At 41.8% G+C, this 27,373-nt stretch overlaps 1 protein-coding gene across 1 annotated transcript in view; it reads left to right on the top strand.

Annotated features, from left to right (window-relative positions):
- Positions 1 to 26,335, top strand: part of IL17RD (interleukin 17 receptor D) — a 121,535-nt gene extending 95,200 nt beyond the window's left edge. The window contains exons 6-13 of the mRNA XM_089681900.1: positions 2,278 to 2,322; positions 5,045 to 5,196; positions 9,212 to 9,277; positions 11,938 to 11,992; positions 12,114 to 12,224; positions 14,053 to 14,237; positions 15,561 to 16,494; positions 17,831 to 26,335. Coding sequence (XP_089538026.1) covers positions 2,278 to 2,322; positions 5,045 to 5,196; positions 9,212 to 9,277; positions 11,938 to 11,992; positions 12,114 to 12,224; positions 14,053 to 14,237; positions 15,561 to 16,494; positions 17,831 to 17,937 — 1,655 coding nt within the window. The 3' untranslated portion in view covers positions 17,938 to 26,335. The remainder of the gene's footprint in view (positions 1 to 2,277; positions 2,323 to 5,044; positions 5,197 to 9,211; positions 9,278 to 11,937; positions 11,993 to 12,113; positions 12,225 to 14,052; positions 14,238 to 15,560; positions 16,495 to 17,830) is intronic.
- The last annotated feature ends 1,038 nt before the right edge of the window (positions 26,336 to 27,373 follow it).

Here is a 27,373-nt window from a genome sequence, read left to right as displayed (position 1 = left end):
TAAGAACTTATTGTTTCAAGATTTCACAACCCAGTTCACCTTAATTCAATGGGTATTGTATTGATGTTCACCTCAACATATGTAGCATTCAATACACAGTGTCGTTCATTGTCATTAATGTTTCCATTTTAGGGCAAGGACACCCTTATGTGCCTGGGGTGACTACATTGTGAACACACACCGGGAAATGCCTGGGTACATTACTTTAGTTTAAAGCTGAACCTCCAGGCCGACAAATAAATACATAAATACATACAACGATCAGCTATAACATTATGACCACCCACCATAACATTGACTACCTACCTAATGTTGTCTAGGACCCGCTTTTGCTACCAAAGCAGCCCTGACCAGTTGAGGCATGTAATCCATTAGATCTCTGAAGGTATGATGTGGTATCCGGCACCAAGCCATCAGTAGCAGATCATTTAAGTCTTGTAAGTTGTGAGGTTGTGCTTCCATGGATCAGACTTCCCACAGTGCATTTATTGACCAGGCCACCACCTTCCATTGCTCAGCGGTCCAGTTCTGATGCTCACGTGCCAATTGTAGGAGCTTTTGGCTATGGACACTGGTCAGCACGGTTACTCTGACCGGTCTGTGGCTATGCAGCCCAATAACCTACAAACTTTAAAGCACTGAGTGTGTGCTGGAACCAGCATGGACTTTTTCAGCAGTTTTAAATACAGTATCTCTTCTATTGCATCAGACTACATGGCCCAGCCTTCACTCCCCACGTGCATCAGCAAGCCTTGGCAACCTATGACCCTGTCAACCTGCGCCATTTTTCCTTCCTTAGATCACTTTTTTTTTGGGTCATAATCACAGACTAGGAACATCCCCCAAGAACTGAAATTTTGGGATACTCTGACCCAGTTCTCTAGCCATTACAATTTGTCCCTTGTCAAAGTCCTTTACATCCTTATGCTTGCCCATTTTATTCTGATGTTAACACATCAAATTTAGAGACAAATTTTCCCTTGCTGCCTAATATATCCCACCATTTTTCAGGTGCCATTGTAACAAGATAATCAATGTAATTCACTTTACCTGTCAGTGGTCATAATTTTATGGCTGGTTGATGTATTTAGGATCTATTTTACCTGCCAAAGGGGTTGTATATCTCATTACCTTGTCCTGAGCATTTTGGTGGCCATACACTGTGTGATATCACTGAGCGATTGATCCAGTTAGAATATGTTTGGAAAATAGGAAAAAAAATACAATGACCTGCCTGTCTTTAGGACAGTCAAGACAAGACTTGAGAACTGAGGAAGTATGTGAAGATTTCCCTTCAATTCCTGTTGTCATAATGATGTCACAGTTCCAGGATGTGTGGGGAAATTTTCAATGGGAACTCAAACGGCAATAAAAAATTTGAGTTTTTAGCCATCCCCCACCCTGCGAACAAAAGTTTTTTTTTTTTCATTTTAATTGTTCCTTTGTTAGAAAAATTTTCCCTCACTTCCTGTCCTGGTAACGAGACAGGAAGTAAGGAAAAATATCCCAAACAAGACCTGTAAAGTAGATGTAAAGACATTAGTGTATAAAACCAGGGTGTGCTCTGTAAACAACACAATATGAAAACCCTCCAAATTTGCTTTTGTACATCTCCTTTACTGCGCTCCCAGGGTGGGGGGCTCCACAAGATCAGGTGTTGTCAATCAACCTGGGTATGAGGTGTGTCAGCTTGTGATGTCTCAAGCTGATTATAGAAATGCCATGCTTCAGCCAAGCGTTCTATAGGTCCCATTAGAGGAAGCAGGAATGCAGACTCACCACGTATTCACAGATTGGCTTCTGTGCATAGCATGGTAAGGAAGCGCCACATATTATTAGGGACTGGCAGGATCATCAGGTATTTATGGCTCTTCAACTTCCTACATAAATTACAGTAGCCGGTATGTGGACTCTGAGGGATAGTACAGCTTTGTCCCAATTTTTGAAAAAAAAAAAGAAATGGATAGAGTCCCAACCACTTCCTACTCTATTGAAAACTTTAAAAACAAGTGGAGATACATTTTAAACTAAAATATAAGTTGAGAATTCTGGCTGGTTTCATAACTAGCTGGGGAAGTGTATGGGTTCATTTTGTATAAGATGTAGTGTATGGACCAGCTCCACAGAAAACAGCATAGCATACATTTGCCAGATGCTGCAGCCAATACGGCAAATCCTATTCTTGAGTTATGAAGGAGTTTGTTGAGCACTAAAAACTTTTAATTGCCAAATATTCATCGTGATTTTACACTGACTTTTTTTTTTTTTTAATTCTAGCATGCGAGACATTACTGCAGCCAGAAAACTTAACCTGCAGGCCATGTAAGTAATCTCTGTCACCTAAAACTGGACACTGACCTATTCATTTTACATCTGATGTGTTATTGATTGGAGGGCAAAAATTATTATTCAAGACCTCACTAATGCAGTGGTTTTGGTGACAAAACATGATCAGAAGTAAGCTATCCATTTGGCATTGAAATGACAAAAATAGTCAAATCTGTTCAAATGACAGTGTGACTAAAACAGTGTCTCAAATGATCACTCATGCAGAACAATTGAAATTGATATTAATCTTTTATCACAGTTTATTGAAAAACAAATTCTCAATTCAGTGTTCTACAAGCATTTAAAAACAACTGAAATGGTGGAATAAGAGTATTTGCTAGAAAAAACTGCAATATTGAAACTATTGTTCAAATTACTGGATTAACACATGTATGGTCATTAAGTAGACCATCTGTTATCAGTCTCCCTGTCTCCATTTCTCTGCGAATTGGTTCTTACAGAAGAAAGTGTCGTAAGATAATTAGGCACTCTATACAGCCATATAGCATTGATGGATGCTTCTTTAAAGGATAAGTTCACCTTCAGGAACATGTTCTATGTTCCACAAATTTTTATGGTGTAACATGTTTCCACTCCTGCAGAAGCTTGATCTGAGTCCTCTGTTTGACAGCAGTATGGGGAGAGGTTCCCAATACAAGCTGTCACTTTTTAAAGACAGTGCGGCCAGAGTTCTGTGAATGAATCAGCTACAAGTGCCAACATCCTTTTTGGCTGTCAGCTTGTAGTTTTCAATGAATTACCATTGTGCTGTTGAGCGCTCTGGTAGTTCATTGATTCTTCCTGTCAGTGTGAAACTGCCTGCCTGTAAATCGACAGCTCACACTGACAGGTCTGCAGGAGTCCTGCTTGGCACCAGCAATCTACTGATCACTGGTGCAATGCTTTCCAGCCAATGCTTTTCAAAACAAAACACACACACACACACACACACACACACACATATATATATATATATATATATATATATATATATATATTGAGTTGACCCGCCCTTTTCAGCTATAACAGCTTCAGCTCTTCTGGGACGGCTGTCCAGAAGGTTTAGGATTGTGTCTATGGGAATGTTTGACCATTCTTCCAGAAGCGCATTTGTGAGGTCAGGCACTGATGTTGGACGAGAAGGCCTGTCTCCGCTCTAATTCATCCCAAAGTTGTTCGGTGGGGTTGATGTCAGGACTTTGTGCAGGCCAATCAAGTTCCTCCACCCCAAACTCACTCATCCATGTCTTCATGGACCTTGCTTTGTGCACTGGTGCACAGTCATGTTGGAACAGGAAGGGGCCATCCCCCAAACTGTTCCCACAAAGTTGGGAGCATGAAATTGTCCAAAATATCTTGGTATGCTGACGCCTTAAGAGTTCCCAGCAGTGGAACTAAGGGTCCAAGCCCAACCCCTGAAAAGCAAACCCCACACCATAATCCCCCCTCCACCAAACTCTACACATGGCACAATGCAGTCAGGCAAGTGCCATTCTCCTGGCAACCGCCAAACCCAGACACGTCCATCAGATTGCCAGACAGAGAAGCGTGATTTGTCACTTTAGAGAACACATCCCCACTGCTCTAGAGTTCAGTGGCAGCGAGCTTTACACCACTGCATCTGACGCTTTGCATTGCACTTGGTGATGTTAGGCTTGGCTGCAGCTGCTCGGCCATGAAAACCCATTCCATAAAGCTCTCTATGCACTGTTGTTGTGCTAATCTGAAGGCCACACAAAGTTTGGAGGTCTTTAGCTATTGACTCTGCAGACAGTTGTCATCTTCTGCACACTGTGCACTTCAGCATGCGCTGACCCTGCTCTGTCATTTTACGTGGCCTACCATTTGGTGGATGAGTTGCTGTTGTTCCCAGTTGCTTCCACTTTGTTATAATACCACTAACAGTTGGCCGTGGAATATTTAGTAGCAAGGAAACTTCACCGATGGACTTATTGCACAGATGGCAACCTATTATGGTACCACGCTAGAATTCACTGAGCTCCTGAGAGCGACCCATTCTTTCACAAATGTTTTTATTTTATACACCCGTGGCCATGGAGGTGATTGGAACACTTGAATCCAATGATTTGGAGGGCTGGCCCAATATGTCTGCAATATGGTGTATATACATTTTATCTGCAAAAAATGTGCATTTTTTTTTTTTAAAAAGGTAAACTTATCCTTTAATTCTCATCTGAGAGCTTTGGCCTGCATCTTTTTCTCAGTTCATTGGGTGGCCCTTTAGAAGTCTATGTGTATTTTCAATTGCTGGCAATGTAAGGTCCGCACTTCTGTGTGGGCATGAAAGTGAGTGGTATTTAGATGTTGCACTTGCCTCCATTTGTGAAGGCCATTCTTGGTGGATGTTGGTGGGCTGACTCACCAGCTGGCCTCTTTATTTATTAGAACCTCCTATGTTATATCTATGTTCCTAGATTGTAAGCTCTAACAAGCAGGGCCCTCTGTTTCCTCTTGTACCAAATTGTATTGTAACTGTAATGTCTACCTTCATTTTGTACAGCGCTGTGCAAACTATTTGCGCTATATAAATCCTGAATAATAATAATATCTTGCCACCAAATTCACAGCAAACAAAAAATTTGGGGATACATATGTTTAGCTATCATGTATCTATCTTATGATCTTGTACTATATTATCTCCATTTTGCCCACAGATTCTTTGACCCATCTTTTACTTTTTCTTAATCCCATGCAGATTGGAAACCAAAGAATGTGAATGTCACTCAGCAAGGTGTCAACATGCAGGTGTCATTTGACCATGCCCCTTATAACTTTGGGTTTAACGCCTACTATGTCAACTATAGAATGAAGCACGATGCTTCCTTTAAACAGAAGGTCTGCAGACAGGTACGGCTAATAATTGTACAATATTTTGAGCAGGCATGTATATATGTGTTTATGTTTCCTTCAGATTGTAAAGTGGCATAGGATCATTACAGTTTCTCACAATATAGAACAACATAATTTTTAAAAGAAAAACTTAGTCTAGGCTGGGATGATGTCATCAGTTTGCTTCAGGCAGGAGGAAACATTTCTTCAATCTACTCTTCCCCTGTGATTAGACTATACATTGTAACTTTGTACCAAGTCACAAGGTGAGAGGCTGCATCAGGGGCTGGTTTGTGTCAGACATTTGCGGTTGCAACCAACTGCACAGGCACCAGAATACTTGAGTGTATCGAGGCAACATCTCCATCTAGGATGCAGACACTAGTTTTATATAAACCTGAACAAAGATGAAGGTGTTGCCAGTACTGCAATGTTTATGAGAAGTAATAAATATCTGTGAATTTTTCACTTATACATAATTTAGCTTGAACACATGAAACAAAAGATATACAGTATCTGTGCTACATTGCTCTCCCTCCACTTCCTGACTCCCTCTTCACCTCTTTCTCTTCTTTCTCTCTTTTGTTTCCTCCTTCTCTTGTTTCATAAATTGGCAACATCAAGTTCTAAGGTCCCGCTATGGAAAACACTGAGGCCCCTTGGAAAAGGTTACTGTCTTAGAACTTGTAAAAGTTGTATTGTTTTTGCTGATCGACAAATGTATTCCACATAAGACATCGGCACGTAGGCGCGTGAGGCCTTGTACTGTACATTTTGGGTTTATTTCCATTGCAGCGTACAGTTGCTCATAATGACTGACTGTACAGTGGGGATCGAAAGTTTGGGCACCCCAGCTAAAAATTTGTATTAATGTGCATAAAGAAGCCAAGGAAAGATGGAAAAATCTCCAAAAGGCATCAAATTACAGATTAGACATTCTTATAATATGTCAACAAAAGTTAGATTTTATTTCCATCATTTACACTTTCAAAATAACAGAAAACAAAAAAATGGCGTCTGCAAAAGTTTGGACACCCTGCAGAATTTATAGCATGCACTGCCCCCTTTGCAAAGCTGAGACATGCCAGTGTCATGGATTGTTCTCAATCATCGTCTGGGAAGACCAGGTGATGTCAATCTCAAGGTTTTAAATGCCCAGACTCATCTGACCTTGCCCCAACAATCAGCACCATGGGTTCTTCTAAGCAGTTGTCTAGAAAACTGAAACTGAAAATAGTTGACGCTCACAAAGCTGGAGAAGGCTATAAGAAGATAGCAAAGCGTTTTCAGATGTCAATATCCTCTGTTCGGAATGTAATTAAGAAATGGCAGTCATCAGGAACAGTGGAAGTTAAAGCAAGATCTGGAAGACCAAGAAAAATATCAGACAGAACAGCTCGCAGGATTGTGAGAAAAACAATTCAAAACCCACGCTTGACTACACGATCCCTCCAGAAAGATCTGGCAGACACTGGAGTTGTGGTACACTATTCCACTATAAAGAGATACTTGTACAAATATGGTCTTCATGGAAGAGTCATCAGAAGAAAACCTCTTCTACGTCCTCACCACAAAAATCATCGTTTGAACTTTGCAAATGAACATAGACAAGCCTGATGCATTTTGGAAACAAGTTCTGTGGACCGATGAGGTTAAAATTGAACTTTTTGGCCGGAATGAGCAAAGGTACGTTTGGAGAAGAAGGGGCACAGAATTTAATGAAAAGAACCTCTGTCCAACTGTTAAGCATGGGGTTGGATCAATCATGCTTTGGGGTTGTATTGCAGCCAGTGGCACAGGGAACATCTCACGAGTAGAAGGAAAAATGGATTCGATAAAATTTCAGCAAATTTTGGATGGTAACTTGATGCCATCTGTGAAAAAGCTGAAGTTAAAGAGAGGATGGCTTCTACAAATGGATAATGATCCTAAACACACCTCAAAATTCATGGGGGATTACATCAAGAGGCGTAAACTGAAGGTTTTGCCATGGCCTTCACAATCTCCTGACCTCAACATAATTGAAAATCTATGGATAGACCTTAAAAGAGCAGTGCGTGACAGACAGCCCAGAAATCTCAAAGAACTGGAAGACTTTTGTAAGGAAGAATGGGCAAAGATACCTCAAACAAGAATTGAAAGACTCTTGGCTGGCTACAAAAAGCGTTTACAAGCTGCGATACTTGCCAAAGGGGGCAGTACAAGATATTAACTCTGCTGGGTGCCCAAACTTTTGCAGACGCCATTTTTTTGTTTTCTGTTATTTTGAAAGTGTAAATGATGGAAATAAAATCTAACTTTTGTTGACATATTATAAGAAGGTCTAATCTGTAATTTGATGCCATTTGGAGATTTTTCCATCTTTCCTTGGCTTCTTTATGCACATTAATACAAATTTTTAGCTGGGGTGCCCAAACTTTCGATCCCCACTGTATGCAGGTACACGCCATGCTAGCATTCACATGTTTACCCCGTGCACGTGTTTATTCAAGCATGTTTCCTGCATACAGCCATGCATTGTACCCAGGGGCGGACTGACAACTCATGGGGCCCCCGGGCAACAGGGTATCATGGGGCCCCTGTGTCCTTGCCCAAACTAAACATAGCCTATGAAAAAGGTACCAGGGGCATCTCATGGGGCCCCCTACTGACCCCGGGCCCTCGGGTAGTGCCCGAGTTTCCAAATGGTCAGTCCGCCCCTGATGTACCCATGAATGTTTCCAAGTTGATTGATCGGTCAACTTGGTACAACCAGCCTGTCGGATTTTACATGCAGTTATTGCTAGCCGCTAGTAGTAATACCTGTGTTTTCTTGACTGGGACGGCTCCCCCCCCCCCCCACTGTGTTGATTGAGGGAATCAAGCGATTTTCTTTCCTGCAACTCTATGGCCAGCTTAACTTCTCTAACCTGTTCCTGACAAAACTAATACAATTTCTGAAGAAGTGAAAATATGACTAAGAAAGATTTTAGAAGCAATATCCTGTTTGAAATTTAAGGAGTATTGAAATTTGCTTACAGAATATTGTGTGCTGTAAATTAGTCAAAAGATAAAATGAAAAAGTGATAGTTAAGATGAGAAAATGTTGAGTGTGTAAGGCCTCTTTCACATGAGGATGGGGAAGGGGGTAAAAACAGGTGGCTGAGCCACAGTTTTACCACACCACAACTGGGATCACGGCGTGCGGTTGCAGTGCATTCGTCTCATTATAAACTGCTGTTTGGCAGGAAAGAAAAAACAGGCATTCAGAAGGCAGTAAGATCATCTCCTGAACGCCTGACAGCGGATGCTTAGCCACACTTTGACAAGCAATCCACCGCGGATCTCTGTTCAGAGCTGTGGCTGGTGTGAACCTATCCTTTTACTTTTGTAATTGAACACTAATGCAACAAAGGTTGTATTTCTTCTACTTCTAGCCTAGCTCAGAGACAGTTAAATGGACAGAGAGGAAGTGGGTTGGAGTGAAGCGAAGTTCTGGGCTTGGAGCCGAGATTCTTCCTGCCAGAGTTATCATCACCGTCTTGTGTGTGTTGGATCCTGACGCTATTTGCACAGTTAAATGCTCTAAGGCATTGCTAGGACAATTTCCAATCTGCGTCAGAGGCGTAGGAAGCTTACAGGCCCAATTTTAGGCACTGGGGAAGGCAGTATTGAGGAGCCTGGAATTCTTGGCTGGACTGGTCCATAATCTTCTGTCCTCCAAGTTAAAGGCGGAGTGCACAGCATGTGAATATGTTTATGGCCTGCGCCTCTTGTAATAAAACTCCAGTGTTCTTCCTTTCCTCTGTAGCCCTGAGGATTCTGCTGCTGGTCCAAAAAACTAAGAACTAAGCATGGGATTGGGCCAAAGCTGACAACATTTAGTGGGAGGAGTTTATCTTAATTGATGGATTTTTCCACCAACCACTGTAAAGGTGTTCCCGTCCTTGTGTTTTCCTTGTGTTGCTTTGGTTAATTGCTTTTTTTGACAGAATGGAAATGTAGAAATCGAGCAAATAACACTGATTGATGAATGTGTTTGCTAATGTTTCAGGTTCAGAACTCGGATTATACAAACTGTCTGCTACAGAACGTCTCTCCTGGGGATTATGTCATTGAGGTAAGATTTATTTTTTATTTATTTCAGGTACTTATATTGCGCCGTCAATTTACGCAGCGCTTTACACATATATATATATTGTACATTCACATCAGTCCCTAACCCTCAAGGGGCGTACAATCTAAGGTCCCTAACTTACATTCATACACATACTAGGGACAATTTAGACAGGAACCAATTAACCTACCAGCATGTCTTTGGAGTGTGAGAGGAAACCGGAGTACCCGGAGGAAACCCAGGCAGGCACAGGGAGAACATGCAAACTGAATGAGGAAAGAACAAAGAGAGGGTGCACAGGCCTAATGCATTACCATAAAAAATGTTTAATAAGAAATAAAATAGGTGTTGTACTCACAAACGACAATAAAGTCAAGGCACATCATAAAAGAACAGCTGGGTCAACACCACGCTGAGTAACAGTCCGTAATGGGGAATGTAGACATCCAATAGGCTGACGCGTTTCTAGGACTTGCCTCTTCCTCAGTTCCAGGACATTCTTAATGTGGTTGCAGCCTGCATCGAGTCCATCCCCAAGCGCAGGAGCATTTGTGTTTGCTAGAACATGCAAACTCCAGGCAGGTGGTGCCGTGGCTGGGATTCGAACCAATGACCTTAGTACTACCAGGCGGAAGTGCTAACCATTTAGCCACTGTGCTGCCTTGTTTATTTTTGTATCATCACTTTGAGTTTTTATGTGATGGCCTGCAGTATCTAGTAATTAGCACAGTAATAATTAATGCCAAAGACAGATATTGAAACAGAAATGTTATAATTGCATGGTTTGGAAATTGGCACTGTAGTGGAAACCTTGTGTTAAAAAGTTACATATGCATTTGTAGAGCTCTAAAATACTCATGATTTTCAGGACAAGACCGTTATTTGCCCATGTATTTGGTTCAGCAGATAGATTAGAAAGACCTCAATTAGTTCAATCGTTGATGCTTATCAGGGACAGTAAGGGACAGTAAGGTAAGGGGGGAAAAGGGCTTAGATGATGCCGGATGTCCTGTAGCCACGAAATGAGGCAGACTGTATCTGACTTGCTGCAGCTTCTAATGCACACTGTAAAAAGCTCATAGTATGTAGTGAAATTAGAGTAAGCAATACTGGAGAGGAGCCTGTACACACAAGGAGGCAAGGCCAGAGTTCAGTTTTAGGCTCATAAACACATGCCCGCTCACACTGCTGCTCAGAAGAGCCATTTGACTGCCATTTGACAGGCAAGGAAGGGGCGATATGTCCCTTCATCACACCTGGTTTAACCCTCAAAACTCCACACCACTGTTCCACAACCACATGCATTGCACATAGTTGCAGGGCAGTCGCAGTGCGGTCTGATTCACCTGGATTGTTCACTTTCACTGGTTGTATTGCTGGCCTAGCGCTTCATGCCATTTAGGCAAACAAGAAGGATGTGGCAGCAGCTGTATGTGTATAGTCCTAAGCGGCTGCATGTGCTTGTTCAGGCATGCAGTTGTGGAGGGGGCAGTAAAACCATGATTCAACCATCTGACTTTACCACCCCCTGGCTGCTCAATTGAAGAAGCCCTTAAAGCCCAACTCCACCTTCCAAAAGTCAAATTTTTTTGGCAGATGGTTTAGGGTTGGGCTTTAAATCTGTCATAAATAAAACAAAAAAAAAAGACAATCTATGAATAAAATTTGAAATTCTCACTCCACTTTGTATATGAAAAATTACCTGTGCAGTGGTCTGGTTACAGGAGCCCTGCTCCACCTACTGCATGTTGTCAGTTGCAGCTCAATTTGTCTTGTCAATCTAATAGTTCAGCCCACATGTCAGATCTACTGATTATACAAAGCGTATCGGAGCAATCATCTTCCTTCACAGCCCTGGCGGCACACAGACCTTGGTATGTCTGGTATCTTAGGAGCCTTGGAAGCTAAACCAGGAAAGAAGCTCATGTGTTGTGAGGCCACCCAAATGTGGGATCTTCAGAACACACTGTACAGAGAATGCAGAATACATTAAGACCAGCCAGTGACATTAGCATCTCTCCTATGTTATTATACTGTATAAGAAAGTAGCCAAAACTGTACTCCAGGACAAGCAGATATAGTCTGAATACAAGAGCCATTCTTGTTGAATCTTGGTGTGCTTTGTGTATTTTTTCCTGGTCTGTGAAGTAATCCAGTGTGAAATCCTCTGTGCAGGAGCTTCCTGTAATAAAGACCAGTCTCTGCTGCTCTCTCTCCTTGTGCAGGATGACTGGTCTTGCCTCCGCCCCTCAGTAGTTTCCTGTAGGCAACCTGTAGTGGGTGAGTCTGCTGGGTTCCTCCCACAGCTCTGTTCAGGCTATGTGCAGTGCTTAGGTCACTGATCATTTTACAGAGTAATATCTGAGTTTGCAAGGGGATTTGGTGCACACCATGTGGATTTATATAGTTTATGCATGTGGGCATGTTTATATTTAAAAATGGTATTTCTTGGTATTCAGTAGTGGTGGGGAATACAAATCTTTCAATTTCAAGGCTACTAACATGGTATCTTCCAGACTATTCATAGGCCTTATCCAAACGCTGTGCTCTGGACTATAACACCAAAAACATAGAAATAGAATTTAAACAATGCCTGTCTCCCTGTGCTATATATTCTTCTGTTCCCATTTCCATTCATGTAACATTTCCTTTTATCTCCACAGCTTCTTGATGACACTAACACAACCAGACGCTCCATGCATTATTCACTCAAACCAGGCAAGTACTTGATAGTTTTGGCAGCTGATAAACAACAGGCCATAATAGCCAATAGGATCTGTTTCTTTTTGCATCTATTTTAATAGAACGCCAATAAATACAAACCTTTTCTCCCCCTTAGTGCATTCTCCTTGGGCTGGACCAATCCGTGCCATTGCCATTACCGTGCCTTTAGTCATTATTTCAGCCTTTGCAACACTGTTTACTGTTATGTGCCGGAAAAAGCAACAAGGTGAGTCCTTTTTTAAATTAAATAAAAATGTGTTTTTGGAACAAAATTAAAGAAGTTCCTCAGTGTCCACCTCCAAACAAATTAAAAGTTAGCAGCTACAAATACTGTAGTTGCTGACTTCTAATATAAGGACACTTAACTGTGATTGCCCAGCATCTCCGACAGGGGGAAACTGTTTGTAAACAAAACCGTTCTCTCCCCTGTCAGCTCCTGCACACTACTTTGTATGGCTCTGCATAGCACAGCAATGCAAAGCAGTGTGCTTACAGTGAAGCACAAACACAGCCCACAGTTATAAACAGCACACAGTTAACCATTTGATCACCCCACATGTTAACCCCTTCCTGCCAGTGCCATTTATTCAGTGTCAGTGCTTTTTGTTAGCACTGATCACTGTACTGGAGTCACTGGGGATGTCATTGACACCAAGTCAGTTCCCCCTAGTGTCAGAATGCCTGCCGCAGTCCCGCTATAAGTCGCTGATCACTGCCATTACTAGTAAAAATATAAAAAAAATGCCCAGTATATATACCGCCATTTGTAAATGTTGTAACTTTCACATAAACCAATTAATTTACACGTATTGGGATTTTTTTTTAGCAGAGACATGTCGCAGAATACATTTTGCCCTAAGTTTATGACGAAATTTTTTTTTTCTTCATTTTTTTACTGGACATTTCAAAAAGTCAAAAATATAGTTTTTTTTCTCAAAATTGTTGGTCTTTTTTTTTTTTATGAAGCAAAAAATAAAAACCGCACAGGTGACCAAATACCATCGAAAGAAAGCTCTATTTGTGGTAAAAAAAAAGTATGCAAATTTCATTTGTGTGCAGCGTTGCATGACTGCGCAATTTTCAATTAAAGTAACGCAGCGCTGTAACACAAAAATGGCCTGGTCAGGAAGGGGAGTTAATCCTCTGGAGGGCAAGTGGCTAATGAGCTGTTTCTCTTTTCATTGACCAGTCCCAGGCTGGGGAATGAACAAGACACTCTGGGGTTTATTTACTAAAGCTGGTTCACTCAGAATCTTGTGCACTGCTGCAGAGAAACCAATCAGCTTCCAAAGCTTAACGGAAGAAGCTGAGGTTACAAGCTGATTGGCTACCATGCAGAGGTGCACGAGATTCTGAGTGAACCAGCTTTAGTAAACAAACTTACTTAAAAGGGAGCTAAACTCTGCAATATCTATCTATCCTTCAATGATCCGGCGTCCCTAGTTGGCGCCAGTATCTTCAACCTAGAAATTCTGAAGACCCTCTGCACACTGGTATATACCCTTTCAAGCAAACTATGCAATAAATAGGGATATTTGGTTCACACATATTGCAATACATGCTTAAGCTGGCCAACTGCGTCAAAGTATCTTCAACCTGGCTTCTTACAAGTGCTGGACTGCACCCATCTTTCATTTTTACATCATGGTATGACATCACTCCTGTGCATGCGCAGGAGTGCAGTCATTTTGGCAAACAGGTGCTGTGAGCCAGAATGTAAACCGAGCTGCATTTGCACTAGGCAGGTAGTCTTCTCTTATGGCATTGCATGTCTCTCCTGCAATAAAGAGCCTGTCTGCTTCCAGGTTAGTTCCACTTTAACAAAGGTAAGCCAGGATCCCTTCTCTACCAAACAGGACTGTTTTGTGGCTGCACTGTGCTAAATCGCAGGTCTGGATGGACAGAAATACAAATCGTTTGCCGGGTGTAACAATTCCCACATTTTCTTCATCTGTGGATCCTGGTGGCCTGCAATTCTTTTAGTAGTACTGCAAGATTAAATATTGTTTCATGTATCTGAGATGGTAATACTTTGCTGTAATCTTTTCCTGTAGAAAACATCTATTCCCATCTTGATGAGGAGAGTTCTGAGTCCTCTACATATGCTGGAAGCCTACATGTTGAAAAACCACGTCCACGGCCAAAAGTGTTTATTTGCTATTCCAACAAAGACTGCCAGAAACATATCAATGTGATCCAGTGTTTTGCTCATTTCCTGCAGGATTTCTGTGGATGTGAAGTGAGTAGCTTTTTCGAGTTTTATCTTTTAGCAGTGAATGTATCTTACCGGTTTAAGATGCTGACACTAATGACGTCTGACCTGTCTACTACAGACAACCTGTCAGTGCTCATGAAGGCATTGTCACATCTCTGCAGGATTTGAGTAGCCATGGTAGTCATGGAAGTAGAAAGGATTAGAACCCCTGTCAAGCTTTTATTGCCTCTATTTGTACTGGTGACAACTGCTCTCAATAAAAGAAAGTGAGGGTTAATCAAAATCTCGAGAGTTGTCCCCAGAGCAAGAGGTAAGGGGAAATCACTGTGGAAGATTTCCTATAACTTCCTGTTGTGTCCATTGGCCAGGAAGTGAAGGGAAGTTTCCCCAGTGGTACATAGACAGCAAAAAAGGTGGCAAGTGTTTTAACCCTTCCATACTCTATCTATAGCCAATCCTTTTTTTTAGTTTGGATAAAGAAACACTGTCAGCTTGCTCACTCAGGGTAATGTTAAATGTATAGTGTCTTTGTAGGGTGCCCTCCTTGAACCCTTGATACTCACCTTGTCAGCACTTCTCCATGGATCTTGCCTCTGTTGCAGCTAGCAGAAAAGCCCCTATAGTCAGCTAGTATTGGGTGTTAAGGGGAGCCATGGTACCATTTTCCTGATTATATGATTGGTTGCTAGACCCAGACATTGTGACATGGGAGAAGATCACATGCTCCTCCATGCCCAGAAGTAGCAGTTATTGGTGCCAGCTGCTTCATAGGAAGGGATGATGGTCAGGGAATGCTAGCAACCTGAGTATCGAGGGTTCAGAGGGTATTCTTTCCCTAAATGGGCAAGATGACAGTATCTTTAAAATAAAATCTTTGCATAGAGAAGTGAGGAAGCAGCTATTGCTGGCTTTGTGAAAATGTGTGTTGCCCAACTGTGTATGCTCTCAGAACTTTAACAGAGCCAGAACAAGTATGCAGCAAGAGAACTCCTGATCTGCATACATGTTCCAGATTTTTAGTTTTTCCAGAGGGAGACAGCAATGCCATCCATGTATTTCTATCAATACATGTTTCCTTTAAAATGTGAAAGATCTAGTTCTAGCTGAAACTATGCCGGAGATAAGACATGACTAGAGCACCCTCTGCTGAATCTGCTTGGCTGCCAGCTGCTACAAGACGGAGATTATTCACTAATTATTTGCAGATTCAGTCTTTAAAATTAGTTTTTCCATTTTAATTATGTTTAGAGTTTCAGGGCAGAACAAAAGCTTATTTCCATGAATCATTTTCATTTGTGGTCTCTGTTTTAAAGTACAAATAGACCATTTATTTTTGCCCTTTTGCAGGTTTCTCTGGACTTGTGGGAAAACCTAAAAATTTGCAAAGAAGGTCAGAGGGAGTGGCTGAAACAGAAGTTGAAAGACACTCATTACATCATCATTGTGTGCTCCAAGGGTTTGAAGTATTTTGTAGAGAAGAAGAAGAAGAAGAGCAAGGTCACCAATCTTGAGTCTGGGAAAGGGGAGATCTTTGTGAGCGCCATGTCCATGATCACTGAAAAGCTGACCAAGGCCCAGGGCAGCTCCGATAGTTCAGATGACCTAAGTAAATTCATCACGGTTTACTTTGATTACTCAAGTGAGAATGATATTCCTGGGGTTCTTGATAGAACAAAGAAATACAAACTCATGGATCACCTTCCCCAACTCTACTACCACCTGTATTCCAAGGAGCTAAGCTTGCAGGACCACGAACAGTACCCAACTAACATCAGCAAGCGCAACTATTTCCGCAGCAAAGCTGGGCGCTCCTTGTATGTCGCCATTTGTAACATGCACCAGTATATTGAACAGGAACCAGACTGGTTTGACAAGCAGCATGCTCCATCTCACTCTCCTGCTCAGCATTGCCAGGAACCGGTGATGGAGAAATTTGACTCGGGCCTAGTGTTAAATGATGTTGCCGTGAAACAGGTGACAGAGCATGATCTGCCTGTGCGATCAGAAGTGCTGACATCAGCAGACTGTCATTCACAAGTGCAGAATATTGATACTGGGGAGGAGTTGGAAGTACCAGTCACTCATGTTGAGTGTTGTGTTCTGCAGCCAGTGCTCCATTCTGTGAAGGTGGTCAACCAGACAGACATGCCTCGGGACTCTGGGATATACGATTCTTCTGTTCCTTCTTCTGAGCTTTCATTGCCATTAATGGATGGACTACTGCCTGACCAGATAGAAACCTCATCTATTGCAGAGAGTATTTCATCATCTTCAGGACTAGGTATGTCAAAATTACCATGATCAGGCATCATTCTAATTGCAAGGTTCATAGGACTGCTTATGACTTTTTCTTTAAAGGCATAAAGTCTCTATCTTTTGGACTATGATTCCTCTTACACCCATATTTGAGGTGTAATATGAAAAATACATAAAAAACACCAATCCCAAAATCCTCACCGCTCCCTCCCCCTAAACTGGAATGCTGACTTGCAACGCTGTTTTACTTTGAATTTAGCAGTCCGTATGGTGCTCCACTCACTACATCTAGGACAGGGAGTGTTTACAAACATTGACTACAAATCCCATCTGCCACTGCAGGACTTCCTTTTTGAGCTGACAACACCGTGTCTCTGCTGCACTGAAATCCGAAGCAGTGTTGTCATCCCCGTCCAGTTCTCCCTTGCTGGACTACAGACCACCTTCCCCTCTCCTCATGTCCATAACATACAGGGGAAGTGTTCAGAAGTTACATAGTTAGTCTGGCTGAGAAAAGACAAAAGTCCATCCAGTTCAACCATAAATAGTAGTCCAGATGGGAAACCTAGCAACATCTTTCAATGCTTCTTTCACATCTCATGTCTATCCTGTTTATTTCAACAAATACACTATTCAAAATATGTGCCCTGAGAGAGGCCTGGCAGACATGTCTTCATGCTGTCAAGTTATGCTTACACATCTGCCCTCCCATGTCACCCTAAAGCGGTAGTACACCGCCAGAAAAAAAAACCTAAGAGTACCTTGCTGGTTTATCCTAGAATGTGCTAGTACGTACTGCATACTAGAACATTATGGCACACTTACCTGCACAAAGAGCCCTCTAGTGCTGCCATGTTTACCCGGTATTCTTTCCGGGTTTGTGGCCTCCGGCTGCTTGAGTGGCCCATAATGACGTCACTCCCGTGCATGTGCGCAGGTATCCCGTGAGAGATGTCATTGGCTATTGCCGATGTGAATATATCCTAAACGGTGCACATTTAGGAGATATTCATTGTACCTACAGCTAAGCTTGATTGTACGCTTACCTGTAGGTACATACAAATTACTATAGGGGACTTTACTACCACTTTAGGACTGAAGAGGGAAGATCTACTGGGATCTCTAGAACAGATCTCTTCCACAGAACTCTCACACCAAGTACATCAGTGAGGCTGCAAAGTTTCAAGCGCCGTACTATGCTCAGTCTGCTTAATCCAGCAAAGTAATCTAGCCTGCAGCTACAGGATGGAAGTCTTCAGTATGAGTATGATAATTTGGGGGGGGGGGGAGTGTTTGTTTCAAGTTTGCATTCCTGTCTTTTAAGGGCTTTGATTTATACATTTGTTTCTACTTCCCTGCAGGAGAGGAAGAGCCAACGATCCCAAAATCAGTGGTGTACAGCGTGTGCAAAGCAGATCTCCACTGCCACATTCACCCGGATGAGCTCCAAGCCGTTGCACCTTTGTAGCTGATTGGTTAACCTATTCTTTTCCAAAGGACTGGCTACCCCAATGGCAGTGAAGGAGTTAATATGCATTGCCACTTTAGAAAAGGTTCTGTGAACGGTCACCGTGCCACTGCGGACCCTGAACCTACTTGAATATATGAGAGACAGAAAGGGCACCCCTGTCTCATTTTGTATCACTAGCCTGGGACTTTTGGCTGCTGAACAAGATAGAATTTGAGGGTCAGATTGTACACAATCATGCAGGACATTTGAAGTTTACTGCATAAATCTGGGAGTGACTGATTGGGTCCCACAATGGGACATAGATGACAATTTATTTTTCTTTTAAATATTTGGGAAAACATATTTTATTTTCCTCCAGTGGAAAAACAACAGAATGGCAGTGTTTTCTTTAAATTGGTCACCAGCAGCAGGTCTTCTTGATTTGTTAAAAGGGAATAAAATATAGCTTTTGGTAAAGCCAGAAAAATAACTTCATTCACAATGATCTCAATGAATTGAGCTCAGTTAGGTGTACTATATACACTATAGTATAAAAAAACCCTTAAGTGCCATTTCATATGTATGTTTACACCAGTCACCGCTGGGGGGGCGCTATTCATTCACCACGGTACTAAATCTCAGAGAGCGGAGAGACTCCAACTATTGAACATCCATAGACGGAGCATATACCTCATTATATTCTGTTGTTACCAGCCAAAGGATATCCTGCCAGCATGGGCAGAATTCACTATAAGAACAGCAATCCAGATATGGTTCTCCAGTGCAGTAATATGTTTCTAGCTATTTACAAGCTTGCTTTCCTTTTGTAAAAAGTTCTAAAAATATAAAAGGCCGGGTATGATTGGCTGCTATGGATTGCTGCCCTTTTGGGCACAGATGGCTTGACTTTTGACCATTCAGTCACTAAGAAACTGAGAAAGTCTCTCAAATTCCCCATCCGTGCTGTTAGTGTGGTTTTGGGAATCTGCATTATACTCATACAGCCACAGCACTAATGGCTGGCTGACTTTCAATTGTGCTGCTGAACTGTGACTGCATTTGATAGGATGGATGTCGTCACTGTTCAACTGTTTTGCAGCCAGGTCTGTTGGTTTTGCAGGGCCACCCACGGCTCAAATTTTGGCCAATTTGAGTCATCTATGCCCAATTTTCTTTTGCCTGCCATGCAGTGTCTAAACAAACGCATGGTGCTTACAGACTGCTGCAGAGCTGAGATTTCCATGCTGTCTCTGTTCAATGAACAGAAGTTACTGTAGAAGTCACTTCTCTATCTGGTGTCTGCTCAAATCACTCAATATAAAGAAAGGTTACTCCTTACTTCATATCTCTCCTGAACTTGATTTCAGCTAAGGTGCCAGTACCTGCAGAATTCAGGTTTCCATTGAATACTGTGGTACAGAAAAGATCTTTTTGGGTAGAACAGACTAGGCTGAGTTCTAAGGCTGCAGATATCAATAGCTAAGTATTGTTCATATATCATTTATGAAATATCTCATTATAGCTACATTTAAATAATAATATGTATTGCAGGGCACCCCAGTGGCTGAGAGGTAATACACAGTGCTGGTATGAATGGGTCCTTGTTAGTTTCTGAATTCTGCATTCATTTGTTCACCCGTGCTGTATGGGGAGCTGTACCTCTAGCACCAGTCTGTAAGCACCTTCAGAATCCCAGAACAGGCAGTAAGGGGCGTTACATTTGCAGAAGTCGGGTTAAATGTAAGATATGTTACCTGTCTTGTATGGTACATAACAAGACCGGCATTAAGCCTGGGTTCACATTTGTGTGGTGCAGCATATCACATGTGATTCGCACAGGAACCGCACATGCAAATGCTGTGCAGTGCGATTTGAGCTATACATTTTGTATGGCTCAAATAGCACCGAATCCACACCAAAAAGGTGCAGGACCCTTTTTTTGGTTTGCACTAGAATCAGATTGCATGGGTATTCACACCTATGCGATCTGATACTGTACATCGAACCGCGTTTTGCAGACCGATTATGGGGTGGTGTTAAATTAACATACACACCCGCGGGATGCGATTGTGATGCGGTGCGGAATTCGCACAGAAACCACTGAATTTTGCACCGCATCAGTGTGAACCCAGGGTAAGAGTGGTGCCAAGGTATTTGTTCTGAGATTATTTAAGCTGGTTTGTGAGCTCACAGGATGGCAGTGTGAGACAGAATTGTGTACAGTCTTCTTTGGTTGACTGGTACAGAATGCTGAGCCTTGTAGTTCCACAGTATAGTGTGATGGTTTTCTTTTTCAAGGATCAAGAGCTACTTTGAACACGAGGTGCAGAGCCAGTCTGAACTGTGCTTGTGTAAGAATTGAAATATTCAGTATAACTGATTAGAACTGAGCGGGCTTCTTAAAGATTTTCATAAGTATGCCTGCACAATTAGAACACCTAAAGCTGAAATCTAGGTATGGCAATTTTTACACTGATACATTGGACCAGCTTGGCCTACTAGAAGTATGTATGTTCCATACCTGTGAGATCCTTGTGGAACCTGAAAATCACTGTAGTAGACACCGCTACTACAATGATTACTGCTAGCTTCTGGGTCCCGTTTCGAGCGGCTGTAGTTCTGCCTGCTGAATACAAGAGGTCTTTAGCTTGGCATTGATGCCATTTTCTGAACAATTTCCATTTTTTCAGGGCGTGCAAAGTGTTCTCTGAGCAAGTTGGAGAATGAGACAATATGCCCTACCTCTCCACGTTGTCCATTCAGAAAACAGTTTGCATGCACTGAGAAGATGGAAAGTGTTCTCTGAATGGCAACTGTGCCAAAAAGCAATCTCCTGTGTTCACAGGGCAGCCGCTCTGCATGGGACCCAGAAGCTAATGGAGATGATTGGAGTAGTGGTGCCTGCTGCAGTGGTTTGCAGCTTCTGCTGGGGTCCCACAGGTATGGAACATACTTGCAAGTAATAATTGCTATACATGGAATTCATCTTTAAGACTGAAAATTCATTCTCTGAACACTTTCCATTTTTTCAGGGCGTGCAAAGTGTTCTCTGAGCAAGTTGGAGAATGAGACAATATGCCCTACCTCTCCACCTTGTCCATTCAGAAAACAGTTTGCATGCACTGAGAAGATGGAAAGTGTTCTCTGAATGGCAACTGTGCCAAAAAGCAATCTCCTGTGTTCACAGGGCAGCCGCTCTGCATGGGACCCAGAAGCTAATGGAGATCATTGGAGTAGTGGTGTCTGCTGCAGTGGTTTCCAGCTTCTGCTGGGGTCCCACAGGTATGGAACATACTTGCATGTAATAATTGCTATACATGGAATTCATCTTTAAGACTGAAAATTCAGAACCATAATCACAATTGTAAATGGATCTCTTAAAACACTGGGGGAGAATGACTAAAACTGGAGAGTGCAAAATCTGGTAGAGCTCTGCATAGAAACCAATCGGCTTCCAGGTTTTATTGTCAAAGCTCAGTTGAACAAGCTGACATTAGAAGCTGATTGGCTGCCATGCACAGCTGCACCAGAATCTGAATGCTCCAGTTTTAATGAATCTCCCCCACTATGTGATTAATTTAGCGTGCTCACAGTCACCATCAGTTTAAACAGTCAGAATGTAAGTTTTTAAGGTAAATTGTGTAATAATTGTAAATATAATTTATAGACGTTCTGTTCTGCAGCCGAATAAACCTTATCAACTTGGCAAATGCTTTTGCTGATCAGATACTAAATTTAAATTTAGTTTAGAAAAGACAAGTCAAGCACACCCAAATGAACACTCTGAGGCTTTCTATTTGGATTCTTAAAATTTGTCATAATGATGCCAATTCTTTTTAATGCAGAAATACATTCACTATAATTCATCCATTCAACTCCCTGGCACTTGGTGATATCAGTGTTAGTGATGGCATTCTGAGCAGATGGATATACATTTTCTTTTATGGTCATTCAAAAAGTGCGCACAGAAATATGGCAGCCTTCAGTCAAGGGTCCATTCCCACTGGCATATTTGTATTTTCTGCATGAACACAGGTTCTTTGTGGCAGAAGATCCTGCACCATTTATGCGTGTTTGTATGTAAAATCTGCAGATCTTTGCAGCCCTGGACACAGGTGTCCTACTTTTTTTTTTTTTTTTTTTTTTTTGTGCAGCTAAACGTAGCACATATTTTTGCAGATAGATGCAGCTGTGTGTCTGGGCTCATTGAATACTATAGCACTGTGTTTAAAAAAAAAACTATGCGCAGTGTGAATCCAAACACAACTATGCGCAGTGTGAATCCAAACACAGTGTTTTTTCTGCCTGTATGATTGAGCCCTAAGGGAGTTCTAATTATTGAATAGGGAGAGGATAAAAGACCTAGAAATAGAAAATTATACTTACTACCTTTGTCTGAACATTATACTTGAATTTGCTAATGGAGAATAGCTCAGAATGAACAGGATGTATTCATTCTGATCACAGATCACTGTGCATCTGCCCTTTTAGGTGACTCGCTTGTCCTTGTAGACTTTGGGGGTCTTTCACATCAGAACATGGTGCAGGAAACCTGTGTTTTATGTGTGTTTCCTGAACTGCATTTAAAATGTGCTGGGTGTACGATCTGCTGCGGGTGTCAATATAATTCTAGTGACAACCCAAACGTAGATTACAACTGCAGTGTGTTTGCTTGCACCAGATCATAAGGTACCACAGTACAATGCAACCTGGTGCAGTGCATTTTTGAAAAGCAGTGCATACTGTAGTTTTGGTGCGATCCAGTGCGGTTTCAGCCCTGGGCTGAAAATTGCACCGCACTGAGTCACACAAGAATCGCACAGGAATGCAGGCCGCGTTCCTGTGCGATTCAGGTGTCAATCGCCCCCCCAGTGTCTTTCTGCAGATTCCTTCTCTTATTAAAATTCTAGACCAGGGGTCTCCAAACGTTCTAAACAAAGGGCCAGCTTACTGTCCTTCAGACTTTTGTGAGGCTGGACTGTGACCATTGTGAGCAGAAAAGGTCCCGATGTCAGTGGGAAATAACAATGTCCCCATCTTTGGTGTCAGTGGAAGGAATTGTGCCCTATTGAAGGTGTGATTGGGAGGAATTGTGCCCTATCGTTGATGTCATTGGGAGGAATTGTGCCTCATCATTTGTGTCATTGGGAGGAATTGTTCCTCATATTTGGTGTCATTGGGAGGAATTGTGCCTCATCATTGGTGTCATTGGGAGGAATTGTTCCTCATCTTTGGTGTCATTGGTAGGAATTGTTCCTCATATTTGGTGTCATTGGGAGGAATTGTGCCTCATCATTTGTGTCATTGGGAGGAATTGTTCCTCATATTTGGTGTCATTGGGAGGAATTGTGCCTCATCATTGGTGTCATTGGGAGGAATTGTTCCTCATCTTTGGTGTCATTGGTAGGAATTGTTCCTCATATTTGGTGTCATTGGGAGGAATTGTGCCTCATCATTTGTGTCATTGGGAGGAATTGTGCCTCATCATTTGTGTCATTGGGAGGAATTGTTCCTCATATTTGGTGTCATTGGGAGGAATTGTGCCTCATCATTGGTGTCATTGGGAGGAATTGTTCCTCATCATTGGTGTCATTGGGAGGAATTGTGCCTCATCATTGGTGTTATTGGGAGAAATTGTGCCTCATCATTTGTGTCATTGGGAGGAATTGTTCCTCATATTTGATGTCATTGGGAGGAATTGTTCCTCATCATTGGTGTCACTGGGAGGAATTATACCCCTTTATTGGGGTCAGTGTGTATGTGTTGGGGGGAGGTGGATTATGCCCCGTTGTTGGTATCAGTGGATAAAATAGTGCCCCAAGGGCCAGAAAAAAATCAAGCAAAGGGCTGCATCTGGCCCCCGGGCCGCAGTTTGGAGACCACTGTTCTAGACTGCATCATTGCCAGCTGAAAGGCTAGTGGAATGTGAGATCTGACTGAGGGATGTGGAGCGCTGTGTAACAATGTACAATTTGGAATAAAACAATCTGTGGTAGATTCGGCAGTAAAGATTATTTGAAAAGCTACTTTAAACATCTACTGTACAGTATATAGCACAGTCAGTATAAGTAACAATGCTGCCCTCTACTGTTCATAACCAGCAATGCATTCTGAAATTGCAAATCGGTTTTCCAGAAATCTAGATACATAATTTTTTTCTACATTCAAATAAATGCCTTTAAGTTTGGGTAGTCTGTAGAAAACCATCTGTTTTCTGAATTGTATGGGTCTGATTGTTTTGATCACCTCTGTTCACAAAACATTATTGTGTGCAGCCATTAACACTTCATGAGTCCTGTTAATGCAAAGCAAGAAATATTTGCTGTTCTTTTGAACTTTGACTTATGCAGTATGCTGTTTTACAGTGGAATGGTTAGCTAGAAAGGTAAAGGTTCAGAATTTTGAGATTTTAAAGGAAATGTAAGGTCGCTGAATTACACATTTCTCAACAGACATGGATTAGAATGAAAACAATGTTACTAAACTCCTGTAGAAATTTCTAAGAACTTTCTTCTTTGAAGGCTGTAGTGTGTCATTTATTGATAGCAGTTTGATAAAAATTTGAGGAACTTCCAGCTGAGCAGATCATCAGCACATTGCCATGAAATTATTGCACTACCAAGGGAAAGGAGCACAGCAATACAAATATATCCACTGCCCTCTACTGGTCATATCATATGATGCGCCCAGAATTGACTTTGGTGGTCATAAGTGTGTCCATTAAAGCTTTGTAATTATGATAATTCAGAGCAAAATGTGTTTCCCTCCTTTTTGTTTTAAATTCAGTGATGAATATGCCAGTTCATGACTGCTATGCTAATTACAGAACTATTAATTGTGAATGCACAACACGTGGCAGCGCACCACAACACAGATACCAAGCATTGTGGTCCGTTGCTGGGTGTTGGGATGAAAATGGTGAATGTACATTATTCTTCCATTGAAATGTGTTGGCAGTCTGCTTACAATGAATGCAAGTAACCTTAATGCACTGCAATGAACCACAGAAGTATAAATGGGCCCTTACAGTGAACCTGTGCCCAAACTATGTACACTAAAGTATTTACATATTCTGAACAAGCAGTAGAAGCACTGCCCCCATTCACCTCCATAGCTATAAGCATTGTGTAGAAATTGGAAATTTTACGTTTTTCCCTGTTACTCTCTACTGCACCCCACAATCTTGGCCAGTCTTCTAATATGAACAAACAGTGGGTGTTTTACAGTGTTCCAAACTGTCTGAAACTGGCTCTTTAGGGCCCCATTCACACTTAGCGATTTGGGATCGTGGGCGGAATCCCCCAAAAGAAGCTCCTGCTCCTTTTTGGGCCAAAAGCTTAGTGCAGTGCAGTTTGCCACAATTGCCACGTGACTATCGCAGCATTTCAGGTACCTTTTTAAAAAAGGATTAGCACACTAACACGTGATGCGTTTTGCCAGGATTGCAGGGTAATTTGGAATCACGGGCAGAATTGCTGTGATTCTGCCTGCTATCCCATTTCGCTAAAAATGAAGGCCTTACTGTTAGCAACATGTAAATAGTTTAAACTCCTGCTGACCACATAACACATATATACGGCAACAATAAAAGTGGGATTTAAAGTTCATTTGTCACACAAATGTGTTCATGGTGGCCTGAGGTTGTTTGCTGCGCACTCCTAGCACACTGATTGAGCTGTCAACGACAGCTCTCAGTCATGGCTTCTGATCAAGACTTAGCAGGATGGGCTCCCAATCATGTGACCACTGTGAGAGCCAATCACAGCATTCACATGATGCAGAAGCTGCACTGGACATTAAAGCCCACTTAAAAGATCCACTAGGAGGCGCCGTTGAGGGGTTAATATCCATCATCTGGACACAGGTACATTTTTATAGTAACATTTCAAAGGTCAGTTTTAGATGATTAGTGAATTCTGAAATTCTAAGCATAGCAAATTCTGGCTTTCATTCGCCAGTGCTTCCAATAGAAACCTGTCTGAGCACTAAATGCATCCAAATATACAAAGTGCTGCCTATTGACATCAGTCCCACTATACTCCGGAATCTTCCCAGTTTAGCAGATCATAGATGTATTACATTTGACATTGTAGCACCTGTAAGGAGCCTGAATGTCTGAAGTTATTGTGGTACTACAAGCCTCAGCATACACTGCTAACACCTGGTGCCTATAGCAGTGTATTTGAATTGGCCCAATGAGCAATGTCTGCCCATTTTGCAGAGATTTCTTTTCCTTTTTTTTTTTTTCTTTTTTACTGGTGGAGTTTTTGTAAATATTGTAGCTGTAACAGGCTGTAGCAAGTTCTAAAATGTACATTTATTTTATAAATTAGATTGTATCAGATATGTTAATATTGAAGCAGTGTAATAAGTCATGGTGTCTTCATAACTGTACAATAAAACAAGGTTTTTCTTACTTTTGTCAAGCAATTATTTCCGGCAAATATTTTGTTTTAAAAATGCAAGGTGCGAATACTAAAAAACCTGTACTCAGATGTTATAGAGGTATCCTCTTGCTGGCCTCCTTCTGAAAATGCCAGTTATCTGGCTTCAACATCCTGAGACTATAGATTTGATTTACTAAATGTGCGGCGGGTGTTCTCTTGCAAAGTATATCTTCGTAAAAGAGGTGAAGCTGTATTCACTTTGAACAACTGATCATATGCTAGCAACAATCTTTGTTTTCTCCATGTACAGTACCTTCCACATGATTGGGCATTGATAATGAACACGGGTTCACCTTATTTATCAACGTTTGCTTTGCAGAGTGAATATTCATGGTGCCAAGTGAACAGCCCCTCTTTTGATTTAGTAAATGAACCTCAGAGACTTGGAATAAATATGCAAATCAGGAACATCAGAGCTCCCAGTCTGCAGGATTGTTCTCGGTCAGAGATTGTGAAAGTACTGAAGTCACTAGATCAGCATGATGGCCAGGGAACTAGTATTTTCAGACATAGTAGCCAATGGCAACATCCATACTTGCTGAATAGTCAAGTCTATTTTTTATATGTAAATGGCACATCAACACACTAAGGTGCCACAGTTCAGACAAATAAAACATGGCACCTGCCCCGGTCTATAACTGGCTTATGAAGCAAGGACTACGTGAACCGGGCAACGCATGTCAGTAATAAAGGAAAAAATGGTTCAAAAATCAACTCGCCAGCCAGCTTGCCAACAACCAAATTGACCTGTCTAACAGTATGCGTTAAAAACAGGGGTTTAGTTAGCACACATTTGCAAATACATACGTAAGCCACAGAGCTACATTACGGCACCCTGGTATTCTGTGGTCCTAATGCAGGCCATAGATGGGTCGAAAATCAGCCGATTTTTCGGCCGAAAATAAAATCGGCCGTTTTTCGGATCGTTAGTGGGCTAATTGTTCGGCCATTTTTCGGTATTTTGGCAGATTTTTTTTATCGGTAAATTTGGGGAAAAAATCGGCCAA

This window comes from Staurois parvus, unplaced genomic scaffold (genome assembly GCF_062004578.1).
Source record: "Staurois parvus isolate SC_StPar_1 unplaced genomic scaffold, SC_StPar_1.0 ptg000282l, whole genome shotgun sequence".
In the NCBI taxonomy this organism is placed as follows: Eukaryota; Metazoa; Chordata; class Amphibia; order Anura; family Ranidae; genus Staurois; species Staurois parvus.
Note: the sequence above shows the minus strand (reverse complement) of the source record. Positions and strands in the feature narration are given on the sequence as shown.